The sequence below is a fragment of the Mustela putorius genome, unplaced genomic scaffold, assembly GCF_011764305.1.
Source record: "Mustela putorius furo isolate JIRA1106 unplaced genomic scaffold, ASM1176430v1.1 tig00000166_pilon_pilon_pilon, whole genome shotgun sequence".
Lineage (NCBI taxonomy): Eukaryota > Metazoa > Chordata > Mammalia > Carnivora > Mustelidae > Mustela > Mustela putorius.
In genome coordinates, this window is record NW_025421301.1 from 5620289 (window position 1) to 5640115 (window position 19827).

A 19827-nucleotide genomic window follows, 5' to 3' on the forward strand; every position below is an offset into this window, starting at 1 on the left:
TCCAGTAACAATAACTGTGGTAATTTCACCAATGCCAAAGAATTTTCTTTCCTTTTCTGAAGAGGCATGCTTGATGGGAACTTAGCTTTTTTCCTGATACTTCAGGTCATACTATAAATGGGCCAGTGTATAAACTACACCATTGGGAGAATTCTGCAGCTATTCACAATGTATGGGAAAGGCAAATCCTTAGTAAGAACAATCTAGAAACAGTAAAAAATGACTTTCAAAATGTATGTTTCATCTTAAAAACAGTAAAAACTCTTATTTCTTGGATTCTAAGTCATTGCTAATCCCTACCGAAGTACGTTTTCTTGGTTTGCCACTCAACTGATTTAAGAATTTTGCTCAATTCTGTGGCTGGTCATATTCAGGAATAAATGTTACTTAACACTGAACTTTAGGGAACTAAGGTGGGAATCTCTGTCAACATCAGTGAAAATTCAACAGCATTGAATTATTGTGTGTCAGTGATCATCTTACTATTTCATTTACAAACCCCTTGAGAGAATTTTGAAAAATTTTACCCATGCCCTTCTTAACTTGACATCTAAAAACTTACATCATAACTTTGAATACTTGCAAAAAATGCAGTTTCTAACATATTCAAATTATTGATATATTTTTCATGATATATATAGATGTTATTTTTCATTTAAATATATCCAAAGGAATACAGTCTTACATATTCTATTATCTATTTAAAATACATAAAAACAAATGATGTTTTAACAGAAATATTGTAATATCCATTTATCTCCTTGGATTTATATTTTCATTCCACTCCTATTGATGATAATATCCTAGTCTAATACATTTTAATGCTTGAAAGCTTTTATTGATTGTTATACTTCGGTACAATGAAACTATATGTATTAAGTGACATTAATGTTTTTATTCTCTGCAATTAAGTTTCAAGTGTTAAAATTTGTTAGGATTATTACTGGCATACAGGTGATCTAACAATAGGTATGTGTATTAAATTTTGATTATTAACATAAAAAATAACTGTTTTGGAAATAAATTATTTAATGAAATGGGGATTTTTTTTCCCCTCCCGATTTGTTTACATCTAGACATGTTAGCTATAGGCAGAAGATAATTCTTGAGATCAGTTTTATTCCTATTTCTTATACTTATGCATGTATGTGCTGCAAAACCTTATTCATGCAAATATATAGACAGGACTGGAGAGAATTTTGTTATAGTAATATCACTTAATTTTTTGAACTCTTTCCAAGTTATGTGCTAAAAATCATATAGAGCTACATCATAAACATTTATTTTGAATGACTCACCAAATGACAACCCAATTACTTCCTCCTTCAAGTTGAAAACAAAAAATTAGAAACCATCTAATTTGCAAAATACTTTGTTACCCAGTTGTTGAGATTCACAGTTTTTTTAATTTCTGAGAAGTATCATAGAGTCTTTACCAAGACTTATTATATATATTATATATTACCAAATAGCTGCTAATGTCTGTTACTCTTTACTTGTTAGCATGTTGTTTAACCTGATATATTCAGAAAGCTTTGGGAAAATTGAAACATTAATTTCAATACTTCTTTTACAGTACAGACTTTTTAAATAGAAAATATCTATCTTATTCTTTTGTCACAACCTGGAAGTTGCAGATTTAGCTCATTCATGTAAGGTACTTGCCGTATACCCTTACTGGCCTGAATAGTCCTTTTTATCAAGTCTTTCAGCCGAAGACTTGCCAATTCAAAACATGTGTTAATATTTCTTTTTTTAATATTATAAGGAACAATGAGAAATAATTTATAGATGGTTGATAATGAAAGTCCTTTCGTCAAGATTAAAATGGTACAGATAATTAAATTGACATCCATTTAGAAAGTAAAATGTAAAACAAGATACTGGTATCTCATTCATTCATTATATGGCGAAATAATATACACCTCAATTTATAAGTTTTTATGAAGTAAAGAGTATGAAAGAAAGCATATTACTTGGCTAAGAGTGTATGTATGCATGTATTAAAATCTGGTTTTGGGCTTTTAGATATAATTATGTAAGAAATATATGTAAATAATAAATTCACTAATTTTTTCAGATGTAATGGGAAACATACATAGTGAAAGAATACATATTGCTAAAAATGGGTTAATTTGGTAGATAATAATTTTACCCTTAAGACAAAGACATCAATAATATCTATTTTATTTGTTTGCCTGAGAAAGGCTTCATTTCTTTTACTTTTTTTGATGTATATTTTCACTGGGTATGTAACTTTGGGTTAAGTTTTTGTCCTCCTTTTTGAAACCAGCACTTGGAAAATATTCATCCATTGTTGTATCGAATGCATGGTTTCTGATAAGACTGCTATAAACCTTATCTTTGGTTCTTTTGTAAATGTGTCTTTCTTTCCACTCTCTTCAAAATTTTCCCATTGTTTTCATTTTCAGCAGTTTGAATATATGTGCATAATGGAGAAAAAATCTATTTTATATAATAGAATAATAGGGTTAACTGTAATAGGAATAAGTAGGTGATAAATTTGATAAAATTATATAATACCTTATTAAAAGATACCCAGCATATCCAGAAATATTTAGTAATTTGGGGACGTATTCAGTGTATATTTAAAACAATCAATATTAATAACCATTTACTGCTTCCAGCTGTTCGAAAATTTCTTTCTTTCTAGTAGACATATCCTAACTATTGAGAGTAACTGAAAAGGTTATGCTTCTCCCTAAATATATGAGGGGAAGAAAATGCTTTTTCAGCGTGTGAGTCTTTTGCCCTTTGTTGGTGTCTCCATCAAGACTGAGGCCAGCTCCCACTGATTCACGCTATGCCTTGTCTGAATTACTAACCAAAATACCCTCATTCTAGTGCCACACTTTACTTGTAAGAGAATCACCAGTTCCAGTACAAACCCAAAAGTCTTCTACCTTGAGATAGTGCATTTTGGTAAAATCCAGGATAGGTAACTCAGTGTCTCTCTTTTATAAAATAGAAGGTCTGGTATAAAAGGAAAGAAAAACTGGATATTCTGCATGAGGGGATTAGTCTTTAGAGAACCACACCAGGTTGTATTAGATCAATTATAGGAAACAGAGAAATAGAAGGTAAATATCTGGAAATTGGTTCCCTTGAAACTATTCATGTATTTGTTCTCCTTATACAAATACTTCTTAGCCACATCTGAGCAAGTGTTCAAAGGAGACTGGAAACAGAGTTGCTAGTCTGTCTTTCATTCATTCTAGATTTTATTTATTTGAGAGACAGTTGCTAGCTTCTCATGAATTGCTTAGAAATTAGCACAGTGTTACTTTTGGCATATTCTGTTGGTCAAAGCAAATCAAGGAGGGAACATAGATCCCACTTTTCTATGGTAGGAGTGTCAAAGCATCTGTGGCCAACTTTAACCTGCTACTATTTACTGAACGGTCTGTTAGGTCACTGTAGTGAAGTCATGCACAAAACACACATGACAGTTTGCCTGATGAAGCAGATGGTGTCGTGGAGGAGATGAGCCCTAAACAAGCAATTTGTGACAAGCACTGTGATGGGAGAGCACACAGTACTAGGGCATTGGAGGAGGGGTTCCTAACACAGATGGAAATGGAATTGAGGCCCAACTCCCAAAGGAAGTAACCTGAGAACTCTATTATGTTAAGTTAATGCTGTTTAATTTTGTCCTTTAATTTTCTGGAAGTCTTATTGAGTGGTGATCATACAGCTTCGGCTTTTTGAAAGCGTATTTCTCACTTACACTTGACTTAAAGGAAACCAGTGACAGATTTCCAGTGATAGTATAAATTTGAATTTGTGAAAGGATGGTCTAAATCTGAGGGAAGATGGTCAGTGTTTGGTTCTTGGAGTAAGACTTGCTTCAGTTTCTTAGGATCCAGCAGTGGCAACCTCCCCTGGAAAATTCTTTGGAAAAGTAGCCTCATATTAAAAGAATTTACTTGAACTATATTTGGCAGTATACCAAGTCTGCCCATGTGGCTTATATTTTTCTGTTGATGAATTTTCTTTCTCTGAAAAGGAAAAAAAAAAAAAAAGAGGCTACCTAGGGACAATGCCTGTACACAGCAGTATTTTTCTTTTAGGTTAATAAAGACCTATCCCTGAAATTCTCAGCATATATATATAATGGGTCTCTCAGTTTTCTTTAATATTAGAAAAGGAAATGAGACTAATTGGCTAAATGCTTTGATCACTAATTTTGGGTTTAGATAAAATAGCCTGCAAGAATACTTCCAAAGAAAGTAAAGATTAGCAAAAGGAAACGCTTCTGGATAAAGGCCCGGAGTTAAGGCTGTGGGATTTACTTTATTAGCTATTTGAAAGGAACCCCAAAGCAAAGCTTCAGCTAAGAAGTTGTTGCTATCCAAGAATGCTGTTTATCAGAGAAATGAGAATGAAAGAATTAAACTCTAGTCCATTTATAGCAACAAGATGATTAATAGAGGTTGTTACATTAATGTAGAGATTCCCTAAAGATTTTGGACATGGGATCATGAGCTCAAGTGGGTAAATTTCATGTAAATACTGGGGCAGATCTTAATGGTCTGAATAAAATGTTATATGTGTAGGAGAAGTTGATTTCATTGTTTTCATTGCTGTTATTTGTCCTCTGTGCTTTGACTTCTTGCATGAAATCAGTGGCATAACTGTAGTGCCATCATCGAGTGTCTCTATTATTTCCGTTCTTGGATCCCACTGCAATAGTCAGTTTATACTGGCCTTGGATAGGATTCTCATTCCATAGACATCAAGTAACTGGACGATTTTTTTTTTTAAGGATTTTTTTTCCCCTTATGTTGCCAAAAAATGTTTGATAGGATATATATTTTTTCCCTTAAAAGTGAGAAGAGTTTTCCCCTTAACTTCTTTGCTACTCTTTGTGATTAGGGAAGGAACTTGAGATACCAACCTAGATGCAAGACTAGGTAATTATTCTATTCTGATAGAATAATTGCTGGTTCAGACAGGGTAAGTAAGATGGATGCTTGGCAGGTCATCGGTACCATTGCAATTGTTTTTGTGTACAGGATTTTACCATTCTATGGTCTTTTCTCCATCTTTCTCTGTCTTCATTTTAACTTCTTCTTAGCTCTGGGTATTTTTAATTTTCTTCATTATAATGCCATATTCAAAGAATTTTAGTCCATCCAGCAGATATTTCTGGTGTCTTTGTTACCACTGTCTCTACTACAAGGGAGTTTAGGAGAAACAAGTATCACATAAGGGACTGAACACAAGGTAGTTAGGGTGACTGGTTTTGTGCCCAGCAGAGATAAATTATAAAATTTATTGTGCTTTTTTTTGCTCATCATATAGTATCTTGGAATAATAGTAGGACAGAACGAGAAAAACCTGGCTATGTTAGCTACTTTATTTCCTTAACTTCCAGTATCACAGAAAATCTTTAAAACTTCTACAATCTTCCTAAGCTTTCCTTTAATATTGAAGAGCTTCTACAAATGCAAGCACGAATGGCTTATGTTTTATCTAAGTTTTTATTTTTATTTTTTTAATCTAATTATTTATATGAGAGAGAAAGAGTGCTCACAAGTAGGGGAAAGGGCAGAGGAAGAGAACAGCTAAGCCAGCTCCTGCTAAGCACAGAGCCCTACACAGGCCTCAATCTCAGGAGCCATGAGATCAGGGCCTGAGATGAAACCAAGAGTTGGATGCTTAACCAACTGAGCCAGCCACGTGCCTCTAAGTTTTTATTTTTGATTGAGGTTTTAAGAAATAGTCATTTATACTTTTTGTAATTATTCTATAATATTTAAGAATTATTACCTTTTTCCTTTATGTCTCCTCTGCTGCGTCCTTTAAAAACTCATCTTTTGATGGTTTCCTTTTTTAATTTTTTTTGAAGATTTTATTTATTTCTCCCCAGACAGAGATCACAAGTAGGCAGAGAGGCAGGCAGAGAGAGAGAGAGGAGGAAGCAGACTCCCTGCTGAGCAGAGAGCTTGATGAGGGCTCGATCCCAGGACCCTGGGATCATGACCTGAGCCAAAGGCCGAGGCTTTAACCCACTAAACAACCCAGGCGCCCGATGGTTTCCTTTTAAAACATTAAATTCTCTTTGCTGTTCTTTGAAGGTTCTTTAAAAAATTACCCATGATCTGCTTAAATCTAATTGTACTAAGGTTTATTTGATTAAAAATACATAGGACTTTGTTTTAATAACTGCCAAGTTTTGACCTGTGAAAGGGCATATTTCCTTCTCTGATGTAACTTAATTAGAGCAAAATCCATCGTGTGTGTAGTACTGGGAATATGAACTCCAGCAGCTGGAAGGTCTTGGGGCCCATCTTAGAAATCTGCCTACCACACTGACTTAACCTTCTCAGGAGGATTAAGACTAGAAACAGAACTTTAAACGTTGTCCTCCATAAACAAAACAGATTCACAAGATTATCATTGCACAGCAAAATCAACTAGTTACACCACGAAAAATATCACTCGTGTTATTAAAATTAGGATCTTATGCGATGATGGAAAACCTGACTTTTAGAAGCAGGGTACTCGAGGAAATGGGAAATCTACGTTTCTTTTCTGGCCTCAATTAAAAAGTTTCTTTACTTCTGTAATAGAATTGGTATTCAGTCCCCAGAATGTCACCATCCTTTGTCCCCCACACCTTCCGCTGAGTCCCTCTTCATTGATAGGCTCCATCTTATCACAGTTTTGTTTCTGAGTTATCCAGACCGAAGCCTGAACCACTTTTTCATTTTTCTTTTAAAGCTAGTGTGATCCTATAATTCATGATTCTTCCTCAGACCTAGTCGCTCTGGTTCCCTTGTTATTTCTCAAGTCCTTTGCCGTTGCTAAGATCTGTTGCTCCTGTATTAACACAGATCTCACATTGCTGATCTCTTGGCCTCTGGGTGTTCCATGTCCTTGAGCTGGGCATTGGCTCTGCTTCTTGCTATACTTTCCCAGGGAGGTATCCCCTAAATTTTGAGTTCTTCTATCTGGTTCTTGGTCTTGTCATTTTCAAAAGACCTCCAGAACTACATGGATTGACCTCAGAGTTCCTGAGTCTTCTGCATTCCAGTTTTTCTTTGGTTGGTTGGTTTCTAGCACTTTACCCACCACCTCTAGCACTTTACCCACCACCATTGGACCAGCTGGTGCCACAATCACATCTGAATGACCTTCTTTTCTCGTTTCCTATAGCCTTTCCATAAACTCCCTATTTTCATCTTTTCTTTCTGTAAGAAAAGCAGAATTCCTGACTTAAAGAGTTCATGATCTGGTAGAATAGACATATAAGAAAGTGAAAAACTGTATGACAAATCTGATAAATGTTATAATAGAGAAAAACAGCTAGGTTCTATGGATTGCAGAGAGAGTCCAACTTCTCTTGAATGGGGGTCAGGAAATAGTTCCAAGAGGAGGTAACGCTTGAACTGCCTCTGATAAGCAATTAGGAGCTAGCCTGGCAATGAAGAGGAACTGGAGGTACTGGAGGGATGCCTAAATGAATCCCTAAAAGATCATCCAGAGTTGGAAACTAGATCGTTCTCAGGCTGAATTAGTTGATCAAATGCCAAAAGCAAGGATGGGACCAAAAAGGGAGAGAGATCAGACATTCAGCTGAAGCTGAGGCAAAGGGGACTTCAAAAATTACTCCAAGGCAGGGAGCAAAGCAAAGTCCCTAGGCCTTCACTGTGCAGTAGATTGAAAAGGGAGCTTTTTTGAACCTGGAGAATACCAGCATTTAATGAAGAGGACTAAGTAGTCAGAGGGTGACAGCATGAGGATAGACTAGACCAGAGGACAGCAATATTGACACACTAGTCACCAATGAGTAATGGAAGGAAGTTTATTGGTGGATAGCTAGGAGCTGGAAGTCTCTTTCCTCAGAGATTTATGCTGATCTGAGGATAGTGTAGAGGGGTGGGGATGGGGGAATACACAGTAGATTTAATGGGTAATCTAAGAATAGCCAGTAGAAGATGCTTAAGAAAGTCATGTTGAGTTGTGAGGACCCAGCTGACCCTGGAGAGACTGTGAGGTATTTGTTTTTGTTTTGTTTTTATTAAAGCTTAAAATTCCAGTATAGTTAACATACAGTGTTGTATTAGTTTCAGATGCACAATATAGTAATTCAACAATTCTACACATTATTTAGTGCTTACCCTGATAAGTACCCTTCCCCCCCCCACCCACCCACCTCTCCTCTGGTAACCATCAGTTTGTTCTCTATAGTTAAGAGTCTGTCTCTTGGTTTGTCTCTCTTGTTTTTACCTTGACTCATTTGTTTGGCTTCTTAAATTCCACGTATGAATGAAATCATATGGTATTTATCTTTCTCTGACTTATTTCACTTAGAATTTTACTCTCTAGCTCCATCCATGTCCAATGAAATGACAAGATTTCACTCTTTTTGTGGCTGAGTAATACTCCATTGTATATACATACCACGTCCCTTTTATCTGTATGGATGGGAGACCTGAGGTTTTAATGACTCGGACACAGCTGAGTGAATGGCCTTTTCTTTCTCCCTCTCTCCCTCCCTCCCTTTCTTCTTTCCTTCTTTTCTTTCTTCCTTTCCTACTTTCTTTTTCTTTTTAAGATTTTATTTATTTATTCATGAGAGACAGAGAGGCAGAGGCAGAAGTAGGGGGAGAAGCAGATTCCCGGCAGAGCAGCGAGTCCAATGAAGGACGCGATCCCAGGACCCAGGATCATGACCGGAGCTGAAGGCAGACATCTGCTCAACCAACTGAGCCACCCAGGTGCCCCAAATGGCCTTTTCAAGCATCATTTTCCTATAGGGCCTGAGGAAAAGAGAAGGCAAATAGATTGATTTAGATTTGGAGGTTTTCAGAAAGGGTGTCATGGAAAGAGAGGAAGGCAAGGTAGTTAAGAATAGTTGGCAGAATGGTTAAAATTTAGTTGAATAAAGAAGGAAATTCAGTCAGAATTGACTGATAAGTTGAAGAAGAAAAAAATAAAAGCAGGTGTCAAAAGACATTAAAGAGGTCAAAGTGTAGTTATAGCAGAAGTGTGATAATTGGAAAAGTATGAGGTGGGATATTAGATCCTCATACCACAGATTATATAGTATTTATAGAGTATATACTTCCTGATGAAGTCAGGACTTTGTATGCCTCAAAGAAATGTAAGAAATCTAAAAGAAAAATCACTTGTTTCATTGTATATAAATAGGAAACAACAACAGACAAAAGTGAAAGATAAAATTAGGAAAATAATTTCCACAAGTATGATGAGCTGAGGACATGGAAATACTTCTCTTTTTTTAAATTTTTTTTTAATTTGGAAGTATTTCTAAGATAAAAATCCTTAATCTATAAAGATGTGCTAGAGGTTGGTATTCTTCCAGCAGCTGAGGATAATTATAGCTTCTTTCTACACATTCATTGCCATTTTCTCATGTTCTTCTGAGGTGACAGCAGCAGTCTGGCCGCCCGCTCCCTCTGCTTCATGGTGCCTCAGTCTGTGATGCAAAGCGTGGGGACCTGGAGTGTTGGAGCTTGGGCAGGGTTAAGAACAACCACACAGAAGAGCAGTTTGACTTAGGGTGTGAGAGCCACGCAAAGTGAAGGGAAGGTTCCTGTAGGAGGATGGTCCGGTGCTGGGTGTCCGAGCCCCAGTGGATGGAGAGGAAGGCTGCCTACTTCAGAGATGGGATTCTTAGTGAAGTGAGCAGGGCGATTGCACAGGGAGGGGCCAAGACTGGTTTCATCCAAGAGGACAGTAAGTCAATACATGAAGCATAATGGGACCTGGGTTTCTCACTACAGGAGAAAGTTGTTGTAAGTGTGAAACCTGAAGGAGGAACACTAGAATGAACCTTCTGGTGTTGAATTGAAATTGAGTGTTTTAGTATGAACATACGGTTTTCAGTGTATAGATAGGTAGGATGGGTAGCTACAGAAATGTATGTGTGTGTGTATGTATGTATATAAACACATACACATATTAAGTTTGTATGTCTATACATGTATTGTTTTTTCTGTCCATTGAGTTGCCCTGGGAGCAGCCATACTCCAGTAACAATGAGCACACCTGACACTCAAATCTAAGTACCATTTGCATCAAAAGGAAGCAGAGCTCCTTAGAGAAATGGCTGATTTAGGGCTGTACCAGGATAATTAAAGGGGAGCTTAGGACATCATGTACTGGTAAGGAAGCAAGTGCTCAAAGCGGGGGAGGGGGGGACGTGTCAAAAGGACACAGCAGCCCACTTGAAGGGGTTGCTGCTGGCCACATCTGGGACATTTTGAGCCTCAAATAAATATTTGCTATGGATTAAAACAGATTGAATAAAATAAGAAATTTTTAAAAATAAATCAAAATTAAAAAAAATACAGTAAGTCCTGCTCTCATAAATAAATAAATAAATAAATAAATAAGAAACAGGAAGCCACATTGATACAAATAAATACACAGATAAACTGAAAGTGGGACCAAGGAACAGAGAGTTTTGAAGCATCATATCATAAAACGCTTGTTAATTCCAAAGGGAAAAAAGAGTAACTTTGCAGTGAAAAAGCCAGGAAGACACGACCTTAAACAAGTGATCAGAGTGAATTTCACCAATAATGGGACAAGCCAGGAGCAGCGCCACCAAGAAGGTCAGTGAGAAGAAGCCAGTACCACCTCTGTGAGGTTCCTGCAGTGGATGTATGGTCTGAATCTAGTCATGAGGAAATAGCTCACAAACCCAAATGAGAGTGACATTCCACAAAACACTGACTTGTAAGTTTTAAAGTATTAAGGTCATGGAATTCATGGAAAGACTGAGGAAATATTCCACATAGAAGAGGACCGAGTAAACAAGCAACTAAGCACAAGAAGGGATTTGGAGCTGGACTTTTCTTATGCAGGACATCATGGAGACAAATGGTGTAATGTGAATGGTGTCTGAGAATCAGAGGCTAGTAATGTGTCTGTATTAATTTTCTGATTCTAATTATGTAGGAGAAGGTTTTGTTTGTAGGAAATGAGCTAAATTCGTGGTGATGAGACATCATGTTGGCTATTTGACCCTCAAATAGTTCAGGAAAAAACAATTCTTAATATACTTAGAAGAAATTGGGGCACCTGGGTGGCTCAATTGTCTATGTATTCAACTTTCAATTTCAGCTCAGGTCATGATCTCAGGGTAGTGGGATTGAGCCCTGTGTCAGGCTCTGCACTGAGCATGAAGCCCGCTTTAGATTCTGTCTCTTCCCCCTTGCCCCTTCCCCCCGCTTGCATGTGTTCTCTTTCTCTCTCTCAAAACACTCTCTCTCTCTCTCCTAGAGTTCTTCTAAGCATTTACTGTGGGAAGATAATATTGATCCATGCCTTCTTAACACTGTCCTTCCTTCCTTGACTTTAGAAACACTGGTTGTCCAGTTAGATCGTTTTCTTTCTCTCATCTGTTCTGTCTTCCCTCCCTCCACCTCCCTCCTTACCTTTTCTTCCTTCCTTCCTTCCAGACTCTTCTTAGTCATCCTGTTCTTTATATGGATACTAGTTTGTAATGATTTCCCCTTGGCCTTCCCTTCTTTCTTCTTTGGCAATCTATTCTATTCCTTTCAACTCTTAGGCATATGCCTCTTAACTCTGTATCTTTACCCAAGGTAGCTCCTAATTAAACCTACATATTACCTTAACTTAGGTTTTTGTTTGTTTGTTTGTTTTTTTAAACACTTCTTTCCCTAACAGCTCAGATCTGCTGATAGAATTCAACTTTGGGCTGACTCCTAAGACTCACTAGTGCATACTCATATTTTGTGAAAAATACGGGGTCTAATTTTCTTATTTCAAAAGATCAAAAGATTGTAAAATGAGCTTCTGTATGGAAGAGAGGATTCTTACAGAAAATTGTAGAGTGGCTACCTCCTTCATTGGGTCAGGAGCAGGGTCATGAACTAATTTCCAGAAGAAAATACAAGTCTAGGTATAATAGAAGGTTGCATGAAATTTAATTCTGTTTTGATATGAAATAAACTTAATTAGGGATGTTATCTGAGACAACATGAAGAAGTAATATCTCACAAATCTGTTTTGAGAGTACAATGTATACAATGTTAGAGGTTATGAGAAAAGTTTGAACTATGTTCATGAGAAAATGATTTGTATTTTAAAATTATCTTAGTCCTGACATGAAATAGATATAGAAGCATAAGTATTTTTAATTGGCATGTTTAATATACTTCAAATAAAAATTAAGTATTCTAAACAAATTGACCAACAAGAACATGAATGGAGAAAAAATGTTTATTGACATTCCATTCATTTTTTAAAATGTCATTGATAAATAATCTTCTGAAGTTTTCATTTTATAACTGTAACTCTGTGTATATGTTGAGGATTCATGTTTCATATTTATCTCTATACCAGCAAGTATAAGTCATGTCCTGCTGACTTTTGGGTATCGCATTAGGTTTCTAATCAAGGAGACATTCCATGACGTTTTGCAGATTATTCTCTCAAAATGCTTGACTTCAGTGGGACATCACAGATCCTTCATTTATTGAGCTCTCTGGAAGAGTAAGCACATCAGTGGTGCCTGGGTGGCTCAGTCGGTGCCTGACTCTTGACTCTCTCAGGTCATGATCTCAGGGTTGTGGGATTGAGCCGCTGGGCATGGAGCCTGATTACGACTCTCTTCTCTGTCTCGGCTCCTCTCCCACCACCTCCTTCTCTCTCTCCTTCCCTCTCTTTAAAAAAAAAAAAAAAAAGTTAAGCACATTAATCACAAATGAATCTCTGCTCAGTGTAAGAGATTACAGGTGACCAAATGTCTCTTACATTTAATTGATATAAGTTTTAATATCATTCATTGTCCTCCTCATTTAAAAAAAAAAGACTATTTCCTGAGACTAGTGGTGCTTGAAAAGTCTTGGCTAACTAACAAGTTCCCAAGAAATATTATTTAATGGTATATTGCCAAGAACATATTAGATAATTCAACAAAATTGCCTTCTTTAAAAAGTCCAAATATATTTCATTTTAACTTTAGAATAATTTATTGAGTTCTTGTTGGTTGCAGGGATGTGACAGGGATCAAAAAAAAAAAATATGTTACTTTATAGAGCTTATTTTCATCTTGGAGAAACAAAATAAATTCATGTTTAAAAAAAAAAAAACAGGAAAGGATATAATTTAGTGCCAACTTGGTAAATTAATATTTTTGTTGAGTCAGAAAGTCATCGATAATCTGCCTGTTAACACTTACTATCGTAATATAATTTTCAGTTACTTAAGTCAATGTAAGTCTGGGTTTATTTCATGTTTTCTGTACTTTTAAAAAAAATTAATTTTAGAAGCCTTATTTTTAAGTACTAAAGTCAGCATGTATTGTTGGACTCAAACCCAGCACAGTTACAGGCATTGGGGTTCTAAAGGTGAGCAAAATAGACTATTTGCTTAAGGAACTTGTTGCATTGTGTATGTATGTGTACTGGGCAGGGGGTAGTTAGGGTTAGGGTAAGATCATTTCAAATGATTGGAAATACTGTGAAGATGATCAAAATGATAGGGTGAAGGTACTTGAATTGCTGTTATCAGAATGGGGCCTGAATGATGAGAGAAGTTAACCAGTTGGCTAAATTTGGAACCAGTTCGAACTTAACCAGTTGGCTAAGTTTGGAACTCAAAGAAGTGGTCTAGGTTGAAGAGAGAAGTTTGAGAGTTGTCATTATGAGCATGATATTTAAAGCCCTGTCAAACACAGTTGAGAAGTCAAAAAAGATGAGAGTCAAAAGTTGACCTTTGTCTTTAGCAGATGTGAGTCTTCAGTCACTTTGGTAAGAGTTGTTTCTGTGGAGCAGTGAGGGAGAAAAGCCTTATTAAGAGATTGAAGAAAGAATAGGAGGTAAGAAAGTAGAGACAATAAGGAGAAAAAGTGTCTTTGAGGGGTTTTGTTATGAAGAGAGAAGAGTAGCAGACAAAATCCAATTTTTACAAAAGATAGATATTATCAGGGCAGGTTGTTATGCCAATAAGAATAATCCAGTAGAGAAAGTGATGTTATAGCATAGAGATGAGTAATTGTAGGAGTGAAACCTTTGAAAAGCTGACCTGGAATACAGTCTAGAGCACATGTAAGACAGTGGCCTTGATAATAGGAAATTTCTTCCAATACAACATGAGGGAAAGCAGAAATGCAGAGGCAACACAATGGAGAAAAGCTATTCTTTTCAATAAATGGGCTGGAACAACTAGATATACACATACAAAAAGATGAATCTAGGCAGACTTTATATCTCTCACAAAGATCAATTGAAAGTGCATCAGAAACAGAGGGGCCCGGGTGACATAGATGGTTAAATGTCTGATTCTTGATTTCAGCTCAGCTCATAATGTCAGGGTCATGAGATCGAGCCCTGCTTCAGGCTCTGTGGTGAATGTGGAGCCTGCTTAATAATTCTCTCTCTTCCTCTCCCTCACTGCCTTCCATCCTCTGCTCACAGTCATGTTGTCTCCCAGAAAAAAAAGATTACAAACCTAAATGTGAAATGTAAAACTATAAAAGTCCTAGAAAATAACAGAAGATAGTATAGGAGAAAATCTAGATGGCCTTGAATATGGTGATGACTTTTTAGATACAACACCACAGGCATGATCCATTGAAAGAAAGAATGGATAAGCTGGAATTCATTAAAACTTAAAATTTCTGTATTATGAAGGATACTGTCAGGGTTGCCTGGCTGGCTTATTTGGTAGAGCATGTGACTCTTGGCATGGGTTCAAACCCCATACTGGGTATTGAACTTACCTAAAAAGAAAAGGCACGGTCATGAGAATTAAAAGACAAGCAACATACTGGGAAAAAGTATTTGCAAAAGATGTATCTGATAAAGGACTATTATCTAAAATATACAAATAACTTAAAAATCAACAATAAGAAAACAAACCAATTTAAAAATGGGCTTAAAGATCTTCATAGGCACCTCACCAAAGAAGATCTATACTGATGGCAAATAAGCACATGAAAAGATGTTCCACATTGCACATCAGGGAAATACAAACTAAAACAGTACCAAGATACCACTACACAATTATTAGAATGATCAAAATGCAAAACCCTGACACCACCAGGTGTTGGTCAGGATGTGGAACAATAAGAACTCTCATTCATTGCTGGTGAGAATGCAAAATGATACAGCCACTTGTGGATTGAATAACAAAACTAAACCTACTCTTTTTTTTTTTTATAAAGATTTTTTATTTATTCATTTGACAGAGGGAGCACAAGCAGGGGGAGCAGCGGGCAGAGGGAGAGGGAGAAGCAGGCTCTCCATTAAGCAAGGAGCATGATGCGGGGCTTGATCCCAGGACTCTGGGACTGTGACCTGAGCTGAAGGCAGACACCTAACCGACTGAGCTACCCAGGAACCCCAAACTAAACCTACTCTTATCACATGATCCAGTAATTCCATTCCTGGTATTTACCCAAAGGAATTGAAAACTGATGGCCACATAAAAACCTGCACACAAATGTCTTCAACAGCTTTGTCATAATTGCCAAAATTTGTGATCAACCATGATATACTTCAGAGGTGAATGGGTAAACACAGTGTAACAGTACATCTAGACAATGGAATATTACTCAGTGCTAAAAAGAAATGAGCTTTGAAGCCATAAAAAGACATGGAGGAAACTTAAATGCATATTACTGTGTGAAAGAAGCCCATCTGAAAAGACCATAAACTGCATGATTTCAACTCTGACATTTTAGATAAGGGAAGTGTGTGGAAACAGTCCAAAGATGAGTGGTTGCTAGGGGCTTGAGAGGGAAGGACAAATAGGTAGAGCAGGGAGATCGTTCCGAGCAGTGAATCTGTTCTGAGTGATACTACAGTTGTGGATACATAGCACTATGAATTTGTCCAGACCCCCAGAATGTACAGCACCAAGAGTGAACCATGACGTTTGGTGCCTGGGTGGCTCAGTGGGTTAAGGCCTCTGCCTTCGGCTCGGGTCGTGATCCCAGGGTCCTGGGATAGAGCCCCATGTCGGGCTCTCTGCTCAGCAGGGAGCCTGCTTTCTCCTCTCTCTCTCTCTGCCTGCTTCTCTGCCTACCTGTGATCTCTGTTAAATAAATAAATAAAATCTTAAAAAAAAAAAAGAAAAAGAGTGACCCATAATATAAACCCTGTGCTCTGGCTGGTAATGATGTGTCCATGCCTGCTGTGGTATGAGGAATGTTGATAATGGGGAAGGCTAGACATGGTGGGGGCAGGAAGTTTATGAGAAATCTCTGAACCTTCTGCTCAATTTTACTGTGAACCTAAAGCTGCTCTAAATAATGAAGTCTATTTAAAAAGATGCAGTTGGATTAATAGAGTTTATATTAGAAAGAGGAAGCAGTTTTCACCCTATTGAGTCTATTCCTGTTTGAAATTAAGATTTGATGATCAATTAAAAAAAAAGATTTGATGATCAACTGAGTGTGAGAGGGAGATACATGTAGGTGAGGAGAAATGAAGAAGTGTGAAATGGCTTCTCAGAGACTGCTAAGTTGAAGTTGCTAGGAAGTCATAGTGGTAAACTTCGCAAAAGAAGAATGCCAACGTGGGGGTACATGACTGGCTTAGTCGGAAGCGTGTCCAGCTCTGGATGTCATGAATTCAAGCCGATGTTGGGTGTAGAAATTATTTAAATAACAAAACTTAAAAAAAGAAGAGAATGAATTTGAGAATTTTGGCCATAGATAGGATGTGAATCTTAACGTTATTTTGTAATTTTTCTATAACAGTACTTTCACCAAATGGAAGCAGGTTGGATGTCTTTTACCTATATTGTGGTCTTGAAATACCATTTTCTACTAAAAGAAACCAGGACTTCTTAGAGAAATGGTTCATTTCAGTCCTGAGGCAGACATTTTCAAGACAACAAGGAACATCTTGTCGTAACAGAGAACAAGGAAGCTGTCAAAAACTATTATCATCCAGTGCCCCTTGTCTCAGTCGGTTAAGCATCTGACGCTTGATCTCTGCTCAGGTCTTAATCTCAGAGTCATGAGTTCAAGCGCTGAATTGGGCAAACCAACTAATTATAGTCATGTCAAAAGGACTCTGAGGCCAACATGTAGAGTCTTCCACTGGTTAAGTATGAGACAATTTAAGTATCAATAAAGAAAATAACTGCAGTGGATTAAAACATATCAGATATGTTTAAATCCATGAGTTCATATTGATCCAAAACATAGACGCACATAACACATACACAACCCACGCATGCATTTAGACACACACACACACACACACACACACACTTTAGTGGAGACTCTTGAAGGATTCTAGCAAGTGAGCTCTTTTTTTTTTTTTTTGAGCTTTATTTATTTTAGAGAGAGAGAAAGAGAGCATTTGAGCAGGGGGAGGGGCAGAGGAAGATGGAGAGAGAGAGAATTTCAAGCAGACTCTCTGCTGAATGTAGAGCCCCATTTGGGGCCCAGTCTCACCACCTTGAGGTCATGACTTGAGCCGAAGTCAAGAGTTAGATGCTTAACCAACTGAGCCACCCAGGTGCCTGACAAGTGAGCTCTTTATTTCAAAAACTGACAAGTAAAGAGAAAGAATCCAGCATTTGTATCAGCTTTATCATTGGGTAACCAAACAATAGGTATGGTGAAATTTCTCTTTAAATAAGAATTTCAGCAAGTAAATTAGGAATAATTGACAGAATTAGAATATTCCATTTTGTAACCCCTAATGAATTAAGGAATTTAGATATTAAGCATTGCCAGTGTTAAAATCACATAAAGGACTACAATATACTGTGACTGAACCAATGTGAGTTCCCTCCTTGTTGAATCAGAAACAGCACCCTGTTGAGTTGACACACAAATTTGTGGCAGATAAGGAGATCACCCGGAATAGCTTCCAAAACCATGACTACCCAAGCAAGTGTGAATGGGTGCCTTTTATTTTGGGGTGGGGTGAATATTTAGATAGGGAAGCTTTATCTTTGAAAGTAGAGGCAGGCAGAAGGTGGCGTATGTGCCATTAAGGAAACAGTCCTATACACACATTGTACGTTGTGTAAATGAGGCTCGGCTGGTGCCCCTCCTTCAATATAGATTTTAGTATCTATTAACCAGATAAAGATAGTTGTTGATCATTTTAGAATTCACTGCATGGTCCATCTGTGCAGATGCAAGTCAGGGGTTAAGTTCAAGGCTGATCTGGCTGGTCTGGGCCAGTTTTGCCAGGCCAGTTGCTATGGCTTAAGAGATGGTTTTGCTTTTCATATGCCTAAGAGAGAAGGTGGAAAGAGGAGCTTTAGGAATAATGTGGGACAAAGGTTGGTGAGCACAAGCAGGTGGACAATAAATATCAGGTCTTGGGGTCTAGCTAGTGACAGTACTATACATCTTCTGATAACACCAGACCATGAGGTATCTTGTTAAAAAATGGATATGAATCTGGTTAAGCTTTTAGATTCAATTACCAATTTCTCAAGAAGTAGGGAAGAAAGATTAATCTGTTAATCTATACCATAGGAATGTAATCAGCAAAATCCAGATTATGGGAAGCTTTAGAAGATAAATTGTAGTGTCTAGGGATGGCTTATCATTTGGATGCTAGAACTATAAATCAAATGATGCCATAAAAGTCAGGACAGCTGTTACTCTTAAGAGGAAGTGGTTTTGATTGGGGGAAACACGTGAAGGGCTTCTGGAATACTGACAAGAGTGTCTGCTTAAATGGGTGTTACATACAAGGGTGGTCGCCTTCTAAAAATTCACTAAGCTGTACTTTGGTTGTGTGTGGTTCTCTGTATTTGAGTTACATTTAGCAAGAGTAAATAGTAAAGTAGAAGTTATAAATGAGATTAAGACATTACATTTATTTCTCAGTTGAATTTTTAGTTCATTGTTAGACTTTTTTCCTAGGGAATGGGGGATGGGAGAGGAGCAGTATTAAAGACTTCAGTTGAGTCCAAATGACAGAGTTGCAGAGAACAACTAAGACTGCAAATTAAAGAATTATAACTTGGATGTTTGAACTTAAAAAAAAAAATCAAGTATGTTTCACACAAAAGGACTGTTGTCACTTAAAGCCATTTCTAACAGTCTCTCCTCTTCACATTGTGAATACCCAGTAAGTGGAGTATATGAGCCTGTTTATACATGCTTCATGTTTTCTAGGTGCTTTTACATATATTATTTAATAACAAACTAAGTGAATCTATGAGTGGAATTCATGATGCTACTTAAATTCTCTGTAAATAAAAGAGTGAATACTACTTTAATTACAAAATGTTTAAGAATATGTAATATAAGAATAAATTTTTTATAGATGTCAATATAATGTTTAAAGTAATTTCTACCTTATTTATAAGATCCCTAGCTTTTATTTGTTTAAGGGAGTAATTTTCACTGGTTTGATAAAAATGGAGGTGTATTAAACTGATTTGGAAAAAATTTTTTAAAGTTCATGATATTTTGGCAAGTCTGAAGTATATTAAAACTCTTTTTTCTGCCAGAGGTCTCTTCATTAGTATCCATGATCGAGGGCATATTGCTTCAGTTCTTAATGCATGGCCAGAAGACGTCATCAAGGTGAGTCATCTAATTTTTCCACTGTGGCAAATTTGTTCTTTTACCTATTCCATAACATTTTAATAATTTTCATATTAGATAGCATTTGACGTGGAAATGTTGGGGTTTGGAGCCGACAGACAAGAAAGAATTCTTGAGACATTCCCAGTGTGAAAGGTGGTTTTATTAAGGCACTGGAACAGGACCAGCACAAAGGACTGCTGCGGGATTCTGAGGAGCAGTTGATGATATACTATGGAGTTGGTGGTGGTAAAGACGAGGGAAATTTCTTAAAGGATTTTCATATTGCT

General features: G+C 37.0%; 1 protein-coding gene across 1 annotated transcript in view; it reads left to right on the plus strand.

The window, feature by feature from the left end:
* ME1 (malic enzyme 1) overlaps positions 1–19827 on the plus strand; it is a 186331-nt gene that overhangs the window by 46125 nt on the left and 120379 nt on the right. Inside the window, exon 4 of the mRNA XM_004773607.3 lies at positions 19462–19537. Within this exon, the coding sequence (XP_004773664.2) occupies positions 19462–19537 (76 nt within the window). The remainder of the gene's footprint in view (positions 1–19461; positions 19538–19827) is intronic.